This window comes from Pseudochaenichthys georgianus, chromosome 21, assembly GCF_902827115.2.
Source record: "Pseudochaenichthys georgianus chromosome 21, fPseGeo1.2, whole genome shotgun sequence".
NCBI classification, from domain to species: domain Eukaryota; kingdom Metazoa; phylum Chordata; class Actinopteri; order Perciformes; family Channichthyidae; genus Pseudochaenichthys; species Pseudochaenichthys georgianus.
Window position 1 is genome coordinate 37,466,754 of NC_047523.1, and position 20,300 is coordinate 37,487,053.

Genomic DNA, 20,300 nt, shown 5'->3' on the forward strand with positions numbered 1-20,300 from the left:
AGTATTGGTCTTTTACTGTACCGAAAGAAGCTACAATAACAACACAGCACAAAGGGAATACAAAAAAACATGTTTATCTCTAAAGCAGAAGAATGAAAGAATAATTACATTTCTTTTATAAAGACACCCTTTATGTGTCAGATGATACATGTCGATCATGGAAGAAAAGAGGCCACATTATTGGTTTAAAATGTAGGGAACATTGTTCTGATAAATGTTGTCTTATCACAGCAGCAGTGTTTCTGACATCTAAGATGGGAACATGTATGATAAAAACTAATATTAAAAAGGAATAGATTGTAATGGAAAAACACAAAATAAAATGTACAACAAAAGGCCACCGGTTGTCAACAAGAAAACATTTTCACAAAATACACTGAACAAAAATATAAACGCAACACTTTTGTTTTTGCTCCCATTTTTCATGAGATGAACTCAAAGATCTAAAACATTTTCTATAAACACAAAATAACCATTTCTCTCAAATATTGTTCACAAATCTGAAAGAATCTGTGATAGTGAGCACTTCTCCTTTGCCGAGATAATCCATCCCACCTCAGTATCTGGTGTGAGGGTTAGGGTAATGTTGTGAATCGAGTGGCCTGTGTTCGTCATCCATAACATACACCTGCCCATACCATAACCCCACCACCACCACGGGCCACTCGATTCACAACATTACCCTAACACCAGATACTGCCTGGTTTTCGGACCCCCCCAGACCCCCCAATAAAGCAAAAATGCACGTTTCAGAGTGGCCTTTTATTGTGGCCAGCCTAAGGCACACCTGTGCAATAATCATGCTGTCTAATCAGCATCTTGATATGCACACCTGTGAGGTGGGATGGATTATCTCGGCAATTTGGAAAACTAGCCGAAACGACTACAACTGGATCCAGCTTGTTGTGTGGTGCCTTCCAGCCGGTCCTCTGGATGTGACCGCTCTATAAACAAGTACTTGGTAACAGGCAGCGACACGGTGTGAATACTAAACGAGGCTCAGACAGAAACCCCCGTTCGGGGTCGGTCCAAAAACTGCAGGTTGATGGGTGTCGCCGGGCAGAGCAGGGTTCTGGTGATCGGCTCCACGGTGGTTCCTGCAGGGTCCGGACGCACCTCGTACTGCTTTATCAACTTTGAAATAAAAAAGGAGAAACGTTAGTTAAAATGCGCCAATTATGCAGAATCTCCTCTTCTTCATGTCTCTTCTACATCAACATGTGTCCCCTCTTCTTCATGTCTCTTCTACATCAACATGTGTCCCCTCTTCTTCATGTCTCTTCTACATCAACATGTGTCCCCCTCTTCTTCATGTCTCTTCTACATCAACATGTGTCCCCTCTTCTTCATGTCTCTTCTACATCAACATGTGTCCCCTCTTCTTCATGTCTCTTCTACATCAACATGTGTCCCCTCTTCTTCATGTCTCTTCTACATCAACATGTGTCTCCTCTTCTTCATGTCTCTTCTACATCAACATGTGTCCCCTCTTCTCCATGTCTCTTCTACATCAACATGTGTCCCCTCTTCCTCATGTCTCTTCTACATCAACATGTGTCCCCTCTTCTTCATGTCTCTTCTACATCAACATGGGTCCCCTCTTCTTCATGTCTCTTCTACATCAACATGTGTCCCCTCTTCTTCATGTCTCTTCTACATCAACATGTGTCCCCTCTTCTTCATGTCTCTTCTACATCAACATGTGTCCCCTCTTCTTCATGTCTCTTCTACATCAACATGTGTCCCCTCTTCTTCATGTCTCTTCTACATCAACATGTGTCTCCTCTTCTTCATGTCTCTTCTACATCAACATGTGTCCCCTCTTCTCCATGTCTCTTCTACATCAACATGTGTCCCCTCTTCCTCATGTCTCTTCTACATCAACATGTGTCCCCTCTTCTTCATGTCTCTTCTACATCAACATGGGTCCCCTCTTCTTCATGTCTCTTCTACATCAACATGTGTCCCCTCTTCTTCATGTCTCTTCTTCATCAACATGGGTCCCCTCTTCTTCATGTCTCTTCTACATCAACATGGGTCCCCTCTTCTTCATGTCTCTTCTACATCAACATGTGTCCCCTCTTCTTCATGTCTCTTCTACATCAACATGTGTCCCCTCTTCTTCATGTCTCTTCTACATCAACATGTGTCCCCTCTTCTCCATGTCTCTTCTACATCAACATGTGTCCCCTCTTCTCCATGTCTCTTCTACATCAACATGTGTCCCCTCTTCTCCATGTCTCTTCTACATCAACATGTGTCCCCTCTTCTTCATGTCTCTTCTACATCAACATGTGTCCCCTCTTCTCCATGTCTCTTCTACATCAACATGTGTCCCCTCTTCTTCATGTCTCTTCTACATGAACATGTGTCCCCTCTTCTTCATGGCTCTTCTACATCAACATGTGTCCCCTCTTCTTCATGTCTCTTCTACATCAACATGTGTCCCCTCCGTGGAAAGATTCTCTCTTTTTGTCCTGATCCATTTCTATAAAAACCTGTCTGAAAATGAGCTGATCAGATTTTGGCCACTTTATGATGTCATAACGATGTGTTGTATTGTGTAACCATTAGCTAATCAGCAACCAAGGTAACCCCCCCCCCCCAGTCAAACTAGTCTAGCCAAAACCAATAATTTGTCATTTTAGTATATATAAATAAGATTATCTTGTCCTTATTTGATGAAACACAGGTTGAATGATTAAGAAAGCAGCTTTGCAGAGAGTATCTGGTTTGTGGTGTTTTTACCTGTGTTTTGGCCACATTGCTTCCCTTCTGATAAAACAATGCATTCACTTTTTTTCTCCGCCTCATTGTAGCGAAAATGGGCCCAAATATCACGTCGTTTCTTTCTCCCAAGCAGTAGTAGCTTTAGACTTTTTCGTTGTCAGTCATTTTGACGGACAGAATCGTAACATTTCCGTCATAATCCATTATTACCTGTCGAGTGCACAATGTATCACTCACTCGCGCTGACGGGGGTATTCGGTTAACGCGAGTGCGACCACTGCTCCCAAGCCCTGTTGCTGCCATTTCATTTTCTGTTAAATAAGGTTAGTTAGACCATGAGTTAGACCACGAGTTAGACCATGAGTTAGACCCGAGTCTTCCTGACAGTTCATATTTTGCCGCTGCCCGGTGTAATTCAAATCTACCGCCGCGCGCAGCACAGACACACACAGCTGCTGCTCTGCCGCAGCACCGGAAGTGGAACTGCTGGGAGAAAACTGACTATCAGAGATGTAACGTTATCTTTGATAATATTTCGTCTCCTCATTTTTCGTCAACGAAAGTAAAGACAGATTTTGGCATAGTTTTTATTTAGTAAACTACATTTTCGTCTCGTCACTTTTCGTCAACGATATTGCATGATGATTTCGTTACAGTTATTGTTTACTGCTGTCTCGTCATCGTCTCGTTTTCGTCATGGGAAAAAAGATCGTTGACGAACATATTTCGTCATAGTTTTAGTCAACGAAATTAACACTATAGTGGTAGTAGTAGTGGTAGTAGTGGTAGCAGTAGTGGTAGTAGTAGTGGTAGTAGTAGTAGTAGTGGTAGTAGTGGTAGTAGTAGTGGTAGTAGTGGTAGTAGTAGTGGTAGTAGTGGTGGTAGTAGTAGTAGTAGTAGTAGTGGTAGTAGTAGTGGTAGTAGTGGTAGCAGTAGTGGTAGTAGTGGTAGTAGTAGTAGTGGTAGTAGTGGTGGTAGTAGTAGTAGTAGTAGTAGTAGTGGTAGTAGTGGTAGCAGTAGTGGTAGTAGTGGTGGTAGTAGTAGTAGTGGTGGTGGTAGTAGTAGTGGTAGTAGTAGTGGTAGCGGTAGTAGTGGTAGCAGTAGTGGTAGTTGTGGTAGTAGTGGTAGTAGTAGTAGTGGTAGTGGTAGTAGTAGTAGTGGTAGTAGTAGTAGTAGTGGTGGTGGTAGTAGTAGTGGTAGTAGTAGTGGTAGTGGTAGTAGTGGTAGTAGTAGTAGTGGTAGTAGTGGTAGTAGTAGTAGTGGTAGTAGTGGTAGTAGTGGTAGTAGTAGTAGTAGTAGTAGTAGTAGTAGTAGTAGTAGTAGTAGTAGTAGTAGTAGTAGTAGTAGTAGTAGTAGTAGTAGTAGTAGTAGTAGTAGTAGTAGTAGTAGTAGTAGTAGTAGTAGTAGTAGTAGTAGTAGTACTACACACACACTATGAATACATAGGGCGACTGTGGCTGCGAGGGAGTGCGGTCGTCTTTCAACCAGAAGGTTGGGGGTTCGATCCCAGCCCGTGCAGCCAACATGTCGATGTATCCTTGGGCAAGATACTTAACCCTGAGTTGCTCCCGATGGCATGGCCAACGGTGTGTGAATGTGTGTGAATTTTAGGTCCGAGAGCAAGTGGTACTGCTCTGTATGAATGGGTGTGAATCAGGGTTTCCGCTAGGATTGTTTCTCGCCGGTCAAATGTCCGAGCAGAATTTATTTTACCGGACAAATTTGAAACTTACCGGTCATATTTCAATAATAATAAGAGTTGTGTAGCAGAGTTTCCGTAAGCAGGTAATTTACCGGACTATGAGCAGATATGCTTCAGTTTAAAACTCAGTTCACGGGGCTCATTTTTATATTGCTTCAGTTTATAATCGTAACAGATCGAAAATATTCAGATTTGATTCCACAAACAACAAACAACATAATTATTACATTCAAACAAACTAATTGTAGTAGATAACGTACATTATTCAGAAGTTTACATCAACTTTGAATAATAACACGGGAGAAACGGAGCCTCTCTTTTCCCCTCTCCCTCCCTCTCTCTCAAAGCAGTCAGTTTCTTAAGCAGCTCCTGCAGCTCGCTAAACAGAGGGCGGGGCTTCAGGTGATCCTGCAGAGCTGCGTGTCTCGGTCAGACTCAGCAGCTGATCTGATCTCTCTCTCGCGTCCGGTTAAACTTCACTCGCGTTTATGTCCATATCGATCAGATCCAGCTCTCCTGATCGGCCTTTATAGAGAGCACCGATCAAACTATTAAGAGTGAATATCGGCCGATAATGACCGGCGGCCGATCGATCGGAGCCTCCCTAATTATTACCAGACATTTTGACCGTCAGGTTTTGAATTTACCGGTTTTTTATAAATGTTACCAGCTAAAAACCGGTAATTACCGGCTAACGGAAACCCTGGTGTGAATGGGTGAATGACATGTAGTATGTAAAGTGCTTTGAGGGGTCGTAAAGACTGGATAAAGCGCTATATAAGTACAGTCCATTTAGTGGTAGTAGTAATAGTAGTAGTCGTTGTGGTAGTAGTAGTAGTAGTAGTAGTCTTTGGGAATAACTAACACTGACCACTGTATTTCCTAATCTACAGACAAACTTTTAGAACTCATTGATTGAATATTAGAAAGCAGCAACATTAAAGAGAGGCTTTTACCCTGGAGAGCAGCAGGTACATCTCCAGCTCGGCCACCCGTCGGCCCAGACACGCCCGGATCCCGAAGCCGAACGGCACCGACCCGAACGGATGCTGCTTGGTCCTCTCATCGGATCCTCTCAGCCAGCGGTCGGGCAGGAAGGAGTGAGCGTCGGGGAAAATGCTCTCATCGTAGGACACAGCGTAGTGGCACAGGTGGAACAGCGTCTGGGAAAAATGTACAAAGTTACGTGATTTAATTACAAAAATTGTAAATCAGTTACAGCTTCTGAGAAAAAACAAATATACAGTCACAACTCAATGCTGCCCATTACAAAGCATGACATCTGATTTATATTCTTTGAAATAAAAAGCTGACAGTGATTAGTGTAAAAATAAAAAAATGAAATTAAGCTGAATTTGTTTTCAACATTTCAGGATTTGGCTATTAAAAGTCACTCACGTTTTTGGGGAAGAGATGATCTCCGACCACAATCTCATTTTCAACATTGAGTCGGGCGTTTCCTGGAACCACCGGATACAACCTGTGGACCACAGAGCAACAAGGTATTTAAAGACATCACCTTATGTTGTCCCCATTTGTATGTTTTTCTTTTTAGCACTAGATGGCGCAATGGCACGGGGTATTTAGGTGACCTCACTGGCACAGGACTGGGTTCTAGGACTGGGAAAAGCAAAACAAATGTGACCATGTAGCCGTGCACAAGCCGTTTGTCTTTGGTAATAAAATGGTATTGAAAGCTAAAAACTATGTTGTGAATGGAGATTACACACGTCCAATTAGTTTACCCAGTTTACCCAATCCCTTTGTGATATTGAGTGGCAATAGTCACCACATCTTATAATAAAAAACTAAGATTTGCACATCGCACTTCTGACAATGCAGCCAGAACAAACAAAGTGCTCACTGCAAGAACCGGCAGCTCCTTTATATGGTGTCCTATTAAAACAAATGACTCACCGTAGCGTCTCTCTGATGATAGCCTTCAGGTACGGCATGTGAGCGATGTCTTCGTTGGTGGGCACCTTGTCCCCAGGACACACACGGATCACTTCCTGGTAAAGCTGCTCCTGGATCTCTGGTATCTTTGCCAACTGGTACAGAGACCACGCGATAGTGTTGGATGTCTGAAAAAGGGAGAGGAACACACACGCTTATCTTTTTTACTTTGATGTTCAAGTTGCCCTCTCACTGAGCCCTGATGTTCAGTTTGAAAACTGCCTGGGTTAGAAGCAGGGGCGGCACCAGGGGGGAGCTAGGGGGTGCTGAAGCACCCCCAGGATTGCCAAAGCACCCCCTAAGTACCCCCAAGAAATATGTGTTCTTTTGTTTGTTTTTCGAAAATTATTATTATTTTTATTAAATTAGAAAAATTATCGATTACGTCGATACAAATGTGAAACAAACACATTTTTTCCCAAAAACATAAAGCCAACACAGGTGATATGATTAGGCCAATGGCCAGCACCCATTCGATTTTTGGCCTACCCATAGGCTAAATTACTTTGTGACACTTGATTGACTTCCTGTTAGCTAGAGCGCCAAATTATTTGCTAACAGCAACGTGAAAAATGTATCGTTTTTTAGTCCTTAAACGTCCCCGTGTGGACACTCAATCAAAACCACCTGAAAGTGAGAGGGATTCTGCACATAATAGCATAGCCTCGTGAGTACAAGTAGCTTACTTCTGGGTCTCTGTGTTTCATTCAAGCTCTGCTCTGTGTGCGTGCGCGAGCGAGCGAGAGAGAGAGCTCGCGCACCGGTGGGTATCTACTGGAGATCGTTGTGGTTAGCATCTGGTGCTAGCTAGCCAAGCTAACGGGTATAAGGAGCTTTTTCAACAACAAGGTGGAGGGAGAACTATCTCAGACTGAGAGTCTCAGATAACCTCAGCAGGTGAAGTAAAGGACTCTCAGTGTTTAGATAGTTAACTTTAGTCTAGTTATCTCAGTGGGTCTCAAACGGTTTGTTTTAAAAGGGGAGTGATTTGTAAAATATCTATAAAGAAATAGAAAATCTGTTTACAGTTCTGTTTCATATGGTTGTTGAGATATATATCCATAGATCTCTTAATGTTGCTCTCAAAGTGCACCAGATTGATGCTTTTAACTTAAATATTTTAAAAAAATCTTCCCGGGGAAACATGCCCCCGGACCCCCCTAGAGGAGGTGAGGTCCACCCCCCACTTGTAAAAATATCACTTTACCCCTGCTTACACCTATGCCGTGAGCTGATTATCGAGCCTTCATTGTAACAGTCGCGGGTGCACTGTGTGCGTGTGGGGAGTGTTGCAGTAGAAAAGTCAACTGTAGCACTGGTGCATTAATGGGAAACCCTTAATGTTTGAGCACCCTCTATGAAACGTCAAGCTACCCCACAGCACCCCCTAGAGAAAATCTCTGGCGCCGCCACTGGTTAGAAGTGGGCTTAATAAAGGTAAAATAAAGTAAAAGTTTAGTAGATATCTAGGTTACATAAAACTGGTGTTTCAAAATCCCAATGGCTATATTATTGTAAGGAATTGTAGGAAAAACGATTCATGTAAAAATTCAGATTGTTATTGTATTGTAATATTATATAATATTATATTGTATGTATTGAGTCATTTCACAACTATCAAACGGTTTTTTTGTGAAGCATATTGTGGGATTAGATCAAAATGATCACAAAATCAGTTTTACAGTATTAATTTATGAACAAATTTACTTTTAAACTGGTGAATTTCAGAGAATTAGATGGCAGCTTTCCTAAGTCTACCACTTTTTTAACAGGCACAATCCTGACGTTTTACAGGCAGTATTCACATTCACATAACTTAAAATGCACTTGAAGTGTAGTGAAGTTGTTATTCTTACAGTGCAGACGCGTTTCTGCTTGCTCTTGCCCCTGCTTACTTTTATATGCTGTTTTTCTATTTTTCTTTTTCTGAAAACTTCGCTCCTGGACATTAAAGGTGGGGTAGGTAATTTTGGAGAAAACAGCTCGAGTGCCTAGAATTTGAAAATACACAACCGTAAAAAATCTGCCACTTCCTTAAAGAGCCCCTCCTCCAACACACACGAACGTGGACATGACCAATGAGGGCACGAGATACGTTTGTGCACAGATGGAAGGCTGACAGGCAGGTAGGCCATCTAGTTACTTTAGCCGGGCCGGCTCAGATGATTGGTCGAGCTTTTTACAGCGCCACGGCTTCCACAGATGACATTTTTGAATGGATTTATTGTCAAAGCACTTCAGATATTCATTGCTATCGGGATGTTAAGAGCATTCCATGAAATATAACAACAAGTGTATCTCGAGCCGGTTTCTCAAACTTACCTACCCCACCTTTAACTTATCACTGGGACAGTTATTCTTCGTAAATAGACGGAGGGTTTCAGCCATATTTCAATATTTTTACGACGACCTCAGTCTTACAGTAGCGTGGCCTAGCAACAGCTAAAGCCTGGTACAGCATGCTAGTTAGCTTAAGCTAGTTAGCAGCAAAATGCCTCCGTTCTCTACAGATGACTTCCAGAAACTTCTACAGAAGATGGCCGTGTTGGAAATGAAAATGCAACGGTTGGAACTTAACGTGGAAGTGAATGGACTAGGTTGGAATGACACCACTTTACCAGTGTTGCAAAATAATGGACAAAGGCATGCTAACTCACAGCTAGTTAGCAGCTACAAGGATTCCAAGGAACAGGAGGGCTGTGTACCGGGTAATAATTCTACAGGTAATACATCTACAAGTGGTAGTCCTCCCTCGAACTCTCTGGGTGCAAGGCCGAAGAGTTAGTTTAGCTGCTATAGGCTTGGACTGTTGGGGGGGGGGCACCTTACTCCGTCTTTCCGGCTGTTTGTACCTGTGTACTCTCATGTTCCGATTAACTCAGTTTCCCCAAAATCTCTTTTTTGTGTCCATATATACGCCGGGATCCTGAGTCGAGGCTAATCCTGTTGCTGTGGTCGTGTGTCCTGGATCCTCTATCCTGAGCACTGGATCTGAGTCCTGGACTTCGAGTCGTGGCTGAACCTGTCTCTGCGGTCCTGCCAGACTCTCACCATACTACTTCCCTGATGGCTCCCACAAGATTGCTGACATCCTCGTGGATTCATCTTCTTCTTATAGACACATGCATTTCCAAACATTTGGTCTACCTATGTGGTAAATGTATTATATTTTCAATGTACACACAGCATCTATTGCACGTCTGTCCGTCCTTAAAGGTGGGGTAGGTAAGTTTGAGAAACCGGCTCGAGATCACTAGAATTTGAAAATACACAACCGGAGAAAATCTGCCACTTCCTTACAGAGCCCCTCCTCCAACACACACGAACGCGCACATGAACAATGAGGGCACGAGATAAGTTTGTGGAAGGCTGACAGGCAGGTAGGCCATCCAGTTATTTTAGCCGGGCCGGCTAAAATGATTGGTCGTTCTTTTTATAGTACTACGGCTTCCACAGATGACATTTTTTTATGGATTTGTGTCAAAGCACTTAAAATATTCATTGCTATCGGGATGTTAAGAGCATTCCATGGAATATAACAAGTGTATCTCGAGCCGGTTTCTCAAACTTACCTACCCCACCTTTAAGAGCGGTGAATCAGCTTAGACACAGGAAGCCACAGCTTGCCACAAAAAATCTGACTGATAGTGTATTCAACAAACTTAAACTAGCTTTATTAAATGTCAGGTCTTTGGCAGGTAAAACATTTTTAGTCAATGATTCTATCACTGAGCACAATCTCGATTTTATGTTTTTAATGGAAACATGGATTGAACAAAATAACAGTGCAGCTGTTCTTATCGAATCAACCCCTCCCAACTTTAGTTTTATGAGTCAGGAAAGAATGCATAAGAAAGGGGATGGAGTTGCTATTCTGTTCAATGATTCCATTCAATGCAGGAAGACATCGTATGGAAACTTTAATTCTTTTGAATATGTGGCCCTTCAGCTGAAATGCTCCTCTCGAGCTCTGTTCCTAAATATCTATAGACCACCCAAATACTGTGCAAGCTTTTTTGATGACCTTACTGAACTGCTGTCTATAGTGTGTATTGACTTTGACCGTCTAGTCATTGTTGGTGATTTTAACATTCATGTTGACAACCCCCAGGACAGAGGGGCCAAATAACTGTTTTGTGTTCTTGATAGCTATGGACTGACTCAGCATGTGACGGAGCCCACGCACAATATGGGGCACACCCTGGACTTAATTATCTCAAAGGGTCTGAATATCTCTAAGGTTGTGGTGACTTATGTTGCACTCTCTGACCATTCCTGTGTTTTCTTTGAGAGCTCTATTTCTGTTCACAAAAATGTTCAAAAAGAGATAACCACAAAGCGATATTTAACTGAAAATACTAGGGAAATGTTTACTCAGAATTCTTCTTCCACACTTGCCCCTGCTAACATCTCAGTAAATGAGCTAGTAGATCATTTTAATTCAAAAAATAAAAATGTTATAGATGCCATTGCTCCAACTAAGCTAAAGGAAGTGTCTGGGAAGAAAATATCTCCATGGAGAAAGGCCATGAGAACAGAGAAAAAAGAGAATGTCGAAAAGCTGAACGCAGGTGGTGAAAAACAAATCTCCAGGTGTACTTTGAAATCTATAAAGAGAGACTTGGCCTTTATAATTTGGAATTGAAATGTGCCCGACAGTCTTTGTTCTCTGATATCATTGCCAAAAACAAAAACAACGCACATGCCTTGTTTGCTACCGTCGACAGACTACAACTATGTAACTGTAACTAGCCCCCCAGTGTCAGTAGCCTCTGAATTTCTATCCACCAAGGCGTGCAATAAATTTGCCTCCTTCTTCACTGACAAAATTCAGAAAATCAGACAAGCAGTCAGTGCCTCTGCATCAGGTACAGCACATGTTTTGTCTCTGTGTCCACCTAATATCAAGTCAAGCACCATGACACAATTCCATCAGATTAATGATAAAAACCTAGAGGACATTATACAACTTCTGAAATCCTCCTCCTACTGCTGCTTTGATATTATTCAAACAGGGTTTTTCAAAGATGTTTTTCCTTGCATGGCCTCAGATCTACTTCATATAGTAAACAAGTCTCTTCACTCAGGTGTTTTTCCACAGGCCCTAAAGACTGCAGTCATTAAACCGCTCTTAAAAAAAGCATAATCTAGATGCTTCAGTAATGAACAATTACAGGCCCATATCAAACCTGCCATTTCTAGGTAAGATCATTGAAAAAGTAGTTTTCTTGCATTTAAATAGTTGTTTCGATGTGTTCCAGTCAGGCTTTCGTCCAAACCACAGCACTGAGACTGCTCTTGTAAAGGTCTTCAATGACATCCACTTAAACACAGACAGTGGCAGAACTTCAGTGTTAGTATTATTAGATCTCAGTGCTGCGTTTGACACTGTTGACCACAGCATATTACTAGACCGACTGGAAAACTGGGTGGGACTTTCGGAAACAGTTCTAAATTGGTTTGAATCCTACCTAAAGGACAGAAACAACTTTGTTTCTATAGGTAAATGCACATCTGAGTTGACAAATATGACATGTGGAGTTCCTCAAGGCTCTATCTTGGGGCCTCTTCTCTTTAACATCTACATGCTACCACTGGCTCAGATAATGAAAAACAACAAAATAAGTTACCATAGCTATGCGGATGACACACACATTTACATAACAATTTCACCAGGAGACTATGCTCCAATTCAAACACTGAGTAAGTGCATTGAACAAATAAATGACTGGATGTGTCAGAACTTTCTCCAATTAAACAAAGATAAAACTGAGGTAATGGTTTTTGGAGCCAAGTCAGAACGTATAAAAGTTAGCGCTGAGCTTCAGTCTGCAATGTTCAAAACAACCGATAAAGCCAGAAATCTAGGTGTAGTCATGGACTCTGACCTGAGTTTCAACAGTCACATTAAAACAGTTACTAAATCAGCCTACTATCACCTAAAGAATATATCTAGGATTAAAAGACTAATGTCACAGCAGGATTTGGAAAAACGTGTCCATGCTTTTATCTTCAGTAGACTGGACTACTGTAATGGTGTCTTCACAGGTCTCACTAAAAAATCTATTAGGAAGCTGCAGCTGATTCAGAACGCCGCTGCTCGAGTCTTCACTAACACTACGAAAGTGGACCACATCACTCCTGCTCTGAAGTCTTTACACTGGCTTCCTGTGTGTCAAAGAATAGATTTCAAAATACTGCTGCTGGTTTATAAAGCACTGAATGGTTTAGGCCCAGAATACATTTCTGACCTCCTGCTAAATTATGAACCATCCAGATCTCTCAGGTCTTCAGGGACTGGTCTGCTCTCTGTCCCCAGAGTCAGAACTAAACCTGGAGAAGCAGCGTTCAGTTATTATGCTCCAAATGTCTGGAACAAACTCCCAGAAACCTGCAGGTCCGCTGCAACTCTGACTACTTTTAAATCCAGGCTGAAGACTTTTCTTTTTGTCGCTGCTTTTAATTGAAACTGAGCCGTTGTGTTCATCAGTAAAGTGGAACTTATGTGTGAACTATTCATATCTTAAACTGCACTGTAACTTTTTATTCATGTAATTTGTATTCATGTATTTTTTCTTTTAATGTTTCTTTTATTATCTTTTTTTTTAAATGCCTTTGTCTGAATGTCTTTCATTTTTGTAAAGCACCTTGAATTGCCTTGTGTTGAAAGGTGCTATATAAATAGACTTGCCTTGCCTTAAAGTCCCTGAGATTTGAAGAATACAAACATTTTAATTATTATTTGAGAGAGAGAAGATTCACACCACTAATTAAGTCATAATTTAAGCCAACGAGAAAACGTAATGCAAGACAAATTATACTATACAATAAGGCCCTCAACACACGCATGCACTGTCTGTACTCACTGTGTCGACTCCAGCCAGCAGCAGCTCGGTGATGCTGCCCAGGATCTCTGAGACGGTCATCTGGTCGCTGAGCAGCAGGTGTGTGAGGTACGCTCCCTCCACCTGCTGCTTCAGGTGCACCTGCTGCTGGATCTGCGCCATCTTCTTCTGCACCAGCTCCTCCGCTGAGAGACGAACAAGTTTAACATTTGTCATCGGAAAGAAATATGTTCCTGCAACAACATTTGTGTAATATACTATTTTTTCATGTTAATATTATTTTTGTATGTTGCAATGTTGGAGCAGCCTGAGACTGTCATTGCCTAACATTTAAATAGCTCTCTTTTTTCAATTGAAATGTATTTAGTCCTTAAAGAAAACAGGCAGGATATTCAATTTAAAAAGTAACGATAAGTATTCTTTAAAAATAACAACACAATATGTAATTTATAAGTATATATATGATGTAAACTCTTCATCGTTTCAGGTTTTTATGTCAATGATTGTAAGAACACCACATTATAAAGAAGAATACTGCATTTTGTGCAGAATGGCACCATTGTTTCTCATGGGAGAGAATACATATTATTTTCCATGTTCCTGAAACTTACTTGCACCAATATGTCTTTTGCACAGGAGCCTAGGATTTCATTGACAAAACTACACTGCAGCTATTCTGTATATGATAAACCCTTTCAATCCTTTTAAAGAGGCCCTATTAGGCATATATTATACAATTATGAAACCTGAAAATGATCACGATAGGGCCCCTTTAAAACACGAGGAAACTGGCTCGATACTTTTGCTCACTAGATGGCGAAATAATCAACACAGAAGGAAAAAGGGCCTTGTGAGCTGTGAGGTGGACTTTGTGACTTTGAGAGAGTCACCAGTCTAGTGGCCTTGACATTATTTGATAATGCAAATGACCATGAAGCCTGAGCTTTAGTAACCCTTTTTCTGTGATAACAATCAGTGAGGAGGATTGGCAGAGAAAGAGCTGCACACAAACAACAAAGGGTTCATGTTGTAATACTTGAAATTCCTCAAAGCAAGAGAGGGCATGTTATATTAACTTACATAGGCTACTTTGTTTCACGTGAGTAATATGTCATTGTCAATCTCATGTTGTTTTGGAAATGTCCTACAGTCCCAGGTAACCATTAGTTTACATTTTAACAGGATTAGGAAACATGCTTGAATAGTAGAAACCATTAGATAACATATATTTAAAAAAACAAAACAAGAATCAAGGATGTTCTAGTTCTGATTCTGATATTGAATAAACAAACCATTCTGTAACAAACGCCTAAAACAGGTTATACTTCCTCACAGATTTTGAAGAGGTAATCCCAGGCGGCTGCAAACTGTTTCCAGAAGGGGATGTAGGGCCAGATTCTCTTTGGGAAGAGGATGATGACGTTGGAGAGACGAAACATTTCACCCACGGAGACGATGAACTTCTGTGTTTCCTCCGGCACCTCCTTGTTCAAGCAGCCCATACGAGTCTCAAACAACACTGAACAGATACCTGCGTTTAAAAAGATATACAACAAATATTATAACTCGTCTGTTTGCTATCCTGGCTACGAAGGGGTGGTTTAGTTAAGCAAAGTGTACACATCTTACACCTTGGCCAATAAATAACAATTCACTTCTTTTTTTTTAGCAAAGTGAAACATTGATTTAGGGGGATTTTGGCTGATATTATTGTGATCCATTTTTTACCACATTTGTTTGATGGGGTCGGATTCAATTATTTCACACTATACTGGTTATTTAAACAAATAGTCCCTGGCTATGTGGCATTACAAAGTTACAACAGGACACAGCCTTATAACATATAATCGTTTGCTGCTGCAATATTATTGTCTTCATTGTGTTATTCTTCATGTCTTACAGCCCTGTTGCCGTAGAAGCATGATATAGAAAGTTAATCCATAATTGTATAAGAAAGCTGCTGTTTAAAGGAATATATTGAAATATTAGGGAATGTTTATCTGCTTTCTTTCTCAGAGTTTGATTTAAAAAAACAATACCACTGTCAAGGCTGCCAGTTACATATGAATCTACGGCTAGTTAGCTTAGCGCTTAGCTTAGCAAAAAGACTGTACACGGAGGGAAACAGCTAGCTTGGCTTTGTAAGCTGTAAACCTCTCTAAAACCATACATTCATATTTTGTTCACTTTGTTATTATACATATTAAACCAGATAAAGCCAGACTTGCTTTTTCAGCCTGTTTCCAGTCTTAAGGCTGAGCTAAATTAAGCTAAGCTAACCAGCTGGTGGCTGTAGCTTCATATTTAGCACAAAAACACTAGAGCTGTATCATTCTTACCCTTGAGTTCTCTGAAGAAAATGAAATAAGCATGTTCCTAAAAATGTCAAACTAATTTCTCTGTGTACATAAACGTAGTATCTAATCAGGGGTCAAGGCCAAAACACCCAACTTCTGTGTCAGAGTTTACGCTCTGACTGACTGACAGCACACAAATAACACAGTGATGTATTAATGGATGACTAATTCTCTGCTCTGCAAGAATAAAGAAGTGTGGTTGTAATCGTTATTTTGCAAGTATGAACAAGTAATATCTAAAGTTTGCTCCTCATTCTGCACAGTTAATAATTGTATTTAAGTTACATTCTGAATTTAGGGCTTGCACTTGAGTATTTTAGGGTACTTATATTTGTAAGTTTACGTAAAGCATCTGGGAAATTCTTCCACCAAGGTCAAATTAAGGTCCCGACTTCTTAATCATATTACCTACATTTAAAAGTAGCCTACAATACTTGCTAATAGTACTGTTTTGACACAATCGTACTTGAGTATTTCCATTTTATGGTATTTTAATTCTAGTCCACTACATTTCAGGGACATATATTTTGTTTTTACTCCACTACAATTATTCAAAACTTATATTTATGATGAGTTACTTTTGCGTATTGAAAGACAAGAAATCCATTTTGAAAAAGTGCAACATTAACAGGCTCTTACATGATGTCTCAGTGATTAAAACAGGATACAATATCATTATATAATAATAAAATACTGTGAAAAGGGCCACAAGTATTTACTTCATGTACATTTAGCTGATTATACTTCTTAATTCTACTAGCAGAGGATCAAATGAACCAACTACTTATTTTACACAAAGTAAAGGATCTAAGTTCTTCTTTCAGCTCTGTATGTGTGTGGTATGTTGCTTCTAGTTATGTCTAGTACTTTTTAGATGATATCATTGATTCACTTTAAAGATTAACAGAAGGAAGACATCCTGCAGAACACTTTAAATGTAATTATCCATTAAACTTGTGTTGAACTATAACTCAGTTGATCTTCTCTCATTCACGTAAGATGTATTTCACCAGTAACTTCTTCTAACTGCATTTCTTTCCCTCTAATAACCTCTCTATTGCTAATCCAGATGTTTTCTGTTGACTTTCCACAGCTGAATTGTTCACTCCTGACCTTCAAAAGCAAATGTGTAGAGTTCCTCCGTCAGGTCGTTGACCATCACTCCGCCTCCGTTTCTATCCCTGAGCCAGGCCACTCTGTGGATGAAGTCCGTCACCACGTCGTTGACGGTGTTCGTGTAGGAGGAGACGTGTTTGGGCTTCAACATCCGAGGGTTCAGGATGCTGCGGATGCGCTGCCAATTGGCTCCCATTCTACCAAAAAACAAGGAAGATTAATACAAGAAAATGGGCTTCAAGGTTTCACGTTTCAAGGCTTTTATTGTAATTTGTACAATAGCTACAGTGTAGTTATGACAATGAACATCTTAGGTCACAGGCTCCTCCAACAGTGCAACACAATAAAACTGATAATAGTGCAAGTAAATAAAATAAAATAGAAACAGAATATAATAGAAACAAAATTAGATAAAGTGGTTTAATAAACGTTCGTCAAACTCAAATGTATTGTTCTGTAACATGGGATTGTGGTCCTTAACACACTTTAAAACCCCCTATTTACTTTTAATTGTTTGTTCACATGTTATATATGTTATATTACCTTGTCAAACTCTCTTTGTTTAATGATGTGTTGCTGGTATTTGGTAAATGTTGTTCGCTGTGTGTGTTTAAGCTCTTCCGTTTAAATGTGAAAGCCCTTTGGAACTTTGTTTGAAATGTAAAGTAAACTTGTTAAATTTTCCTTGTGAAGTTTACTTTATTTTGGTATTTTCAACTTATTCAACCCAAAATACACATATGAAAAATAATAAATAAACAATGATAGGTCCTTGCTAGTGACAACCTATCAAATGAAAACGTGTAGCCTCAAGCCTAAGCTAGTTAGCCTCAAACATTTTGTAAAAATATACACTAAAATATGAAAGTGTATTCAAAGCCTGAGTCATTGCAATCCTCTCCATCAAAAAACTATTAAAAACACATCATTGAGTGTTGACAGATTGCTTCATTACCAGTGTAGTTGAATATGACTCCTTACTTCCTTACTTGCATCTATACTCCACTAAACGTACTGTCCAATAGTCTTGAAAGAGCCAAAGACCACATTTGGTTAAACAACTCTCACTTGTGAACCTAATGGATGAAACATGTTTGCAACAGCTGGAGTAATTCAGGAGGTTTTAGGGTTAAGAGTTCAGGCTTTTCTCTGTTGTAACAAAATTAACTGACGATCACGAGCGCTGCCTCAACAGGTCTGACAAGAAAAACCTGATAACAGCGAAGAAAAGCTGCTATTAGACCATCAAAAACAACAATTGTCCTCCTGACTGGCTCTGACTGGAGCCTTAAGATTAGTTATGAATAGAGTACAAAGTACAAAGCAACTAATACAGTAGTTTCCGAGGAATTATACTTACATAGGACCTATATAAATGACATCCTATTTTAAATAAGTATCTATAACATTGGACAGTATGTTTTGTTCTGCTTTTAACATTACATTAAATGTCACTTGGGAGATGCTTCCATGGCGACTTACATTCATTCAATACTGTGAGCAAACCCCTCAATACTGTGGGGTGAAGTGTTTTTTTTTAATGAGTTGTAAATAACACGAGGGACTTGTGTGCAAACAATGAATCTCACTCTGACTGAGGAGTCCTTATAGGAGTTTATTCTGAAGACTGTTTTACAACTACTATGGAATTTACTGTGGACGGGATCAAATAAATCAAGCTGGAAGATCTATCAGAATCAGGATACCTTTATCCGTCCCACAGAGGAGATTTTTACATTTGTTACAGCAGAAAGAGCCAAAAACAGTTTAATGTTTACTAAGAAGCATGCATAAAAAAAATCTTAAAGATAAAAAAAAATACACATCTGTAATGAGAGCAGCCAGATATATATTGTAATTAACGGCATATATTACACATAGTTGGTATGGGGGGTTTACTCACTCAGTCAGGGGTCCGTAGGCATGGTTCCTGACCTCCCTGTATCTCCTCCAGTGGGGCATGTCTGTGCGGACCGGGTGCTTCCCCTCCTGCCTCAGGACCTGCTCGATCAGCTCAGCGGTCGCCACGTTCACTACGACCAGAGGCCCGAACGTTGACTTCCACAGAGGGCCGTAGATCTTCCTGTGCTCAATCTGTGGGCAGTATGGAGATATTGGATATGTGATTTAAAAAGAACCTCACATATTGAGCTGCCTCCTGCAGGACGGATCCATTTGAAACTCATATGTTCAACACATCAATTTACTTAAGGTCTAAGGAAATATGAACTTGAGTTTTGTTATACTTGAATTGATTCTCAAACACACTTTAGGTTTATAACGAGTTAACTTTCTATTTATTTGTTTACCTTAAGAATCCTTTTTTAATCAATGTGTTCAGATTGCACAAAAGTAATACTATGATGTTACAGGGACTGTGAATTTTTAACAAGATGTTATGCATGGTGGTGCAGGTGCTTTCTCTTTACACTATGACCTATCGTAGATGTTATTAATCACAATATAATGCCTTCATTATTGTGGCTATACTGAATGTCCTAAACAGATTGAGAAGAAACGTAGGAGTACAGATGCAAATTTCTTCTGTGGAAAAACAGGTTCAGCAATTAAACGTGTAAGGTAAAGCCTTGTATTAGTATCCTAGTTTTCATAAATGTATTGTATGTGTTGTGTAAAACAAATGTCAGGACAATAGGTACAAAAGCATTGCAGATTCTGATGCCAAGGTAATGTCTTTAAATGTCAAGTTGTCAATGTAAAACCCAAATATGTTAATATAATTGAAAAACAGAGAAAATCTCCATGTGAGATGCTGAAAAAAGACTTTTCTGCAATGTTGGCATGACAACATTGTTATAATATTTGAGAGTGTGACCTTGATTTAACATTTCATGTGTCAATGCTGCCAGCAACACAAATACACTTGAGTACATTTCCCTTCAGCACTGGGTTTAGGGAGTGTATATTATATACAAAACCACAGCAGACACAACTTCATAACAGTCTGCCTGCACAGAGACCTGCCAAAAGAGGTAAATAAGTACACTAATGGTTGTATTTACTTTGTGTTAACTACTCATTTACTAAGGCTTTACGGTCATTTTAACTTGTGATGCAATCGAAGACAGTCTCTCCATACATTAAGTTTACATAAATAATATGGTCGGACAGGTCGAAACCGAACAACAACACAGCAGTCCTTTTATCCACAGAATCCCTCCACGTACCTGCATTTGTTGCGCCTTTCTGAAATAGCCCTTTACAAAAAGCCAGTTTAAAGTGGACATCAAACTCGGTCCGCCTAAATCATCGATGGTTTTCTGTTTCACGGAGTCATTTATCACGGTGGTGGTGGTGGCTGCGTCACGGCGGTGGATGCCCGCATGATTCCCCGCATTCAGGCCGGCTTTAGCCGTCTGAATCCCGGCGTGCTGCTGCCTGGTCACCCGCAGTCCGAGGCTCACCAGAGATTTCCTCAACATTTTCACTGCAGGTGTTTTTCCTGCAGCTTCTGAGGTAGAAACAGGCACGACAGCAGCGTGTGTGTTGGTGTGTGCGCGTGTGTATGTGTGTGTGTGTGTGTGTGTCAGATAATAATGGCTCCCTGTTTATAGCTGCAGGGCCGCTTTTTAA

The 20,300-nt window shown here is 40.3% G+C and overlaps 1 protein-coding gene and 1 pseudogene across 1 annotated transcript; both read right to left on the reverse strand.

Annotated features, from left to right (window-relative positions):
* Nucleotides 1-20,300, reverse strand: part of LOC117467007 (uncharacterized) — a 122,619-nt pseudogene that overhangs the window by 77,692 nt on the left and 24,627 nt on the right.
* On the reverse strand, nucleotides 59-20,284 carry cyp27a3 (cytochrome P450 family 27 subfamily A member 3). The gene is made up of 9 exons (XM_034109664.2): nucleotides 19,895-20,284; nucleotides 18,610-18,800; nucleotides 16,704-16,903; nucleotides 14,567-14,764; nucleotides 13,255-13,418; nucleotides 6,350-6,516; nucleotides 5,831-5,912; nucleotides 5,389-5,595; nucleotides 59-1,134 (listed from the first exon to the last, which is right to left on the reverse strand). The coding sequence occupies exons 1-9, from the start codon at nucleotides 20,147-20,149 to the stop codon at nucleotides 1,000-1,002; spliced, it is 1,599 nt and encodes a 532-aa protein (XP_033965555.1). The 5' UTR covers nucleotides 20,150-20,284; the 3' UTR covers nucleotides 59-999.

Coding starts and splice junctions, on each gene's coding strand:
- cyp27a3 (XM_034109664.2), bottom strand. CDS start 20,149: ATGTTGAGGAAATCTCTGGTGAGCCTCGGACTGCGGGTGACCAGGCAG. Junction 5,913..6,349: donor ATCATCAGAGAGACGCTACG/GTGAGTCATTTG, acceptor TGTGGTCCACAG/GTTGTATCCGGTGGTTCCAG. Junction 1,135..5,388: donor TGTACCTGCTGCTCTCCAGG/GTAAAAGCCTCT, acceptor TTTATTTCAAAG/TTGATAAAGCAGTACGAGGT.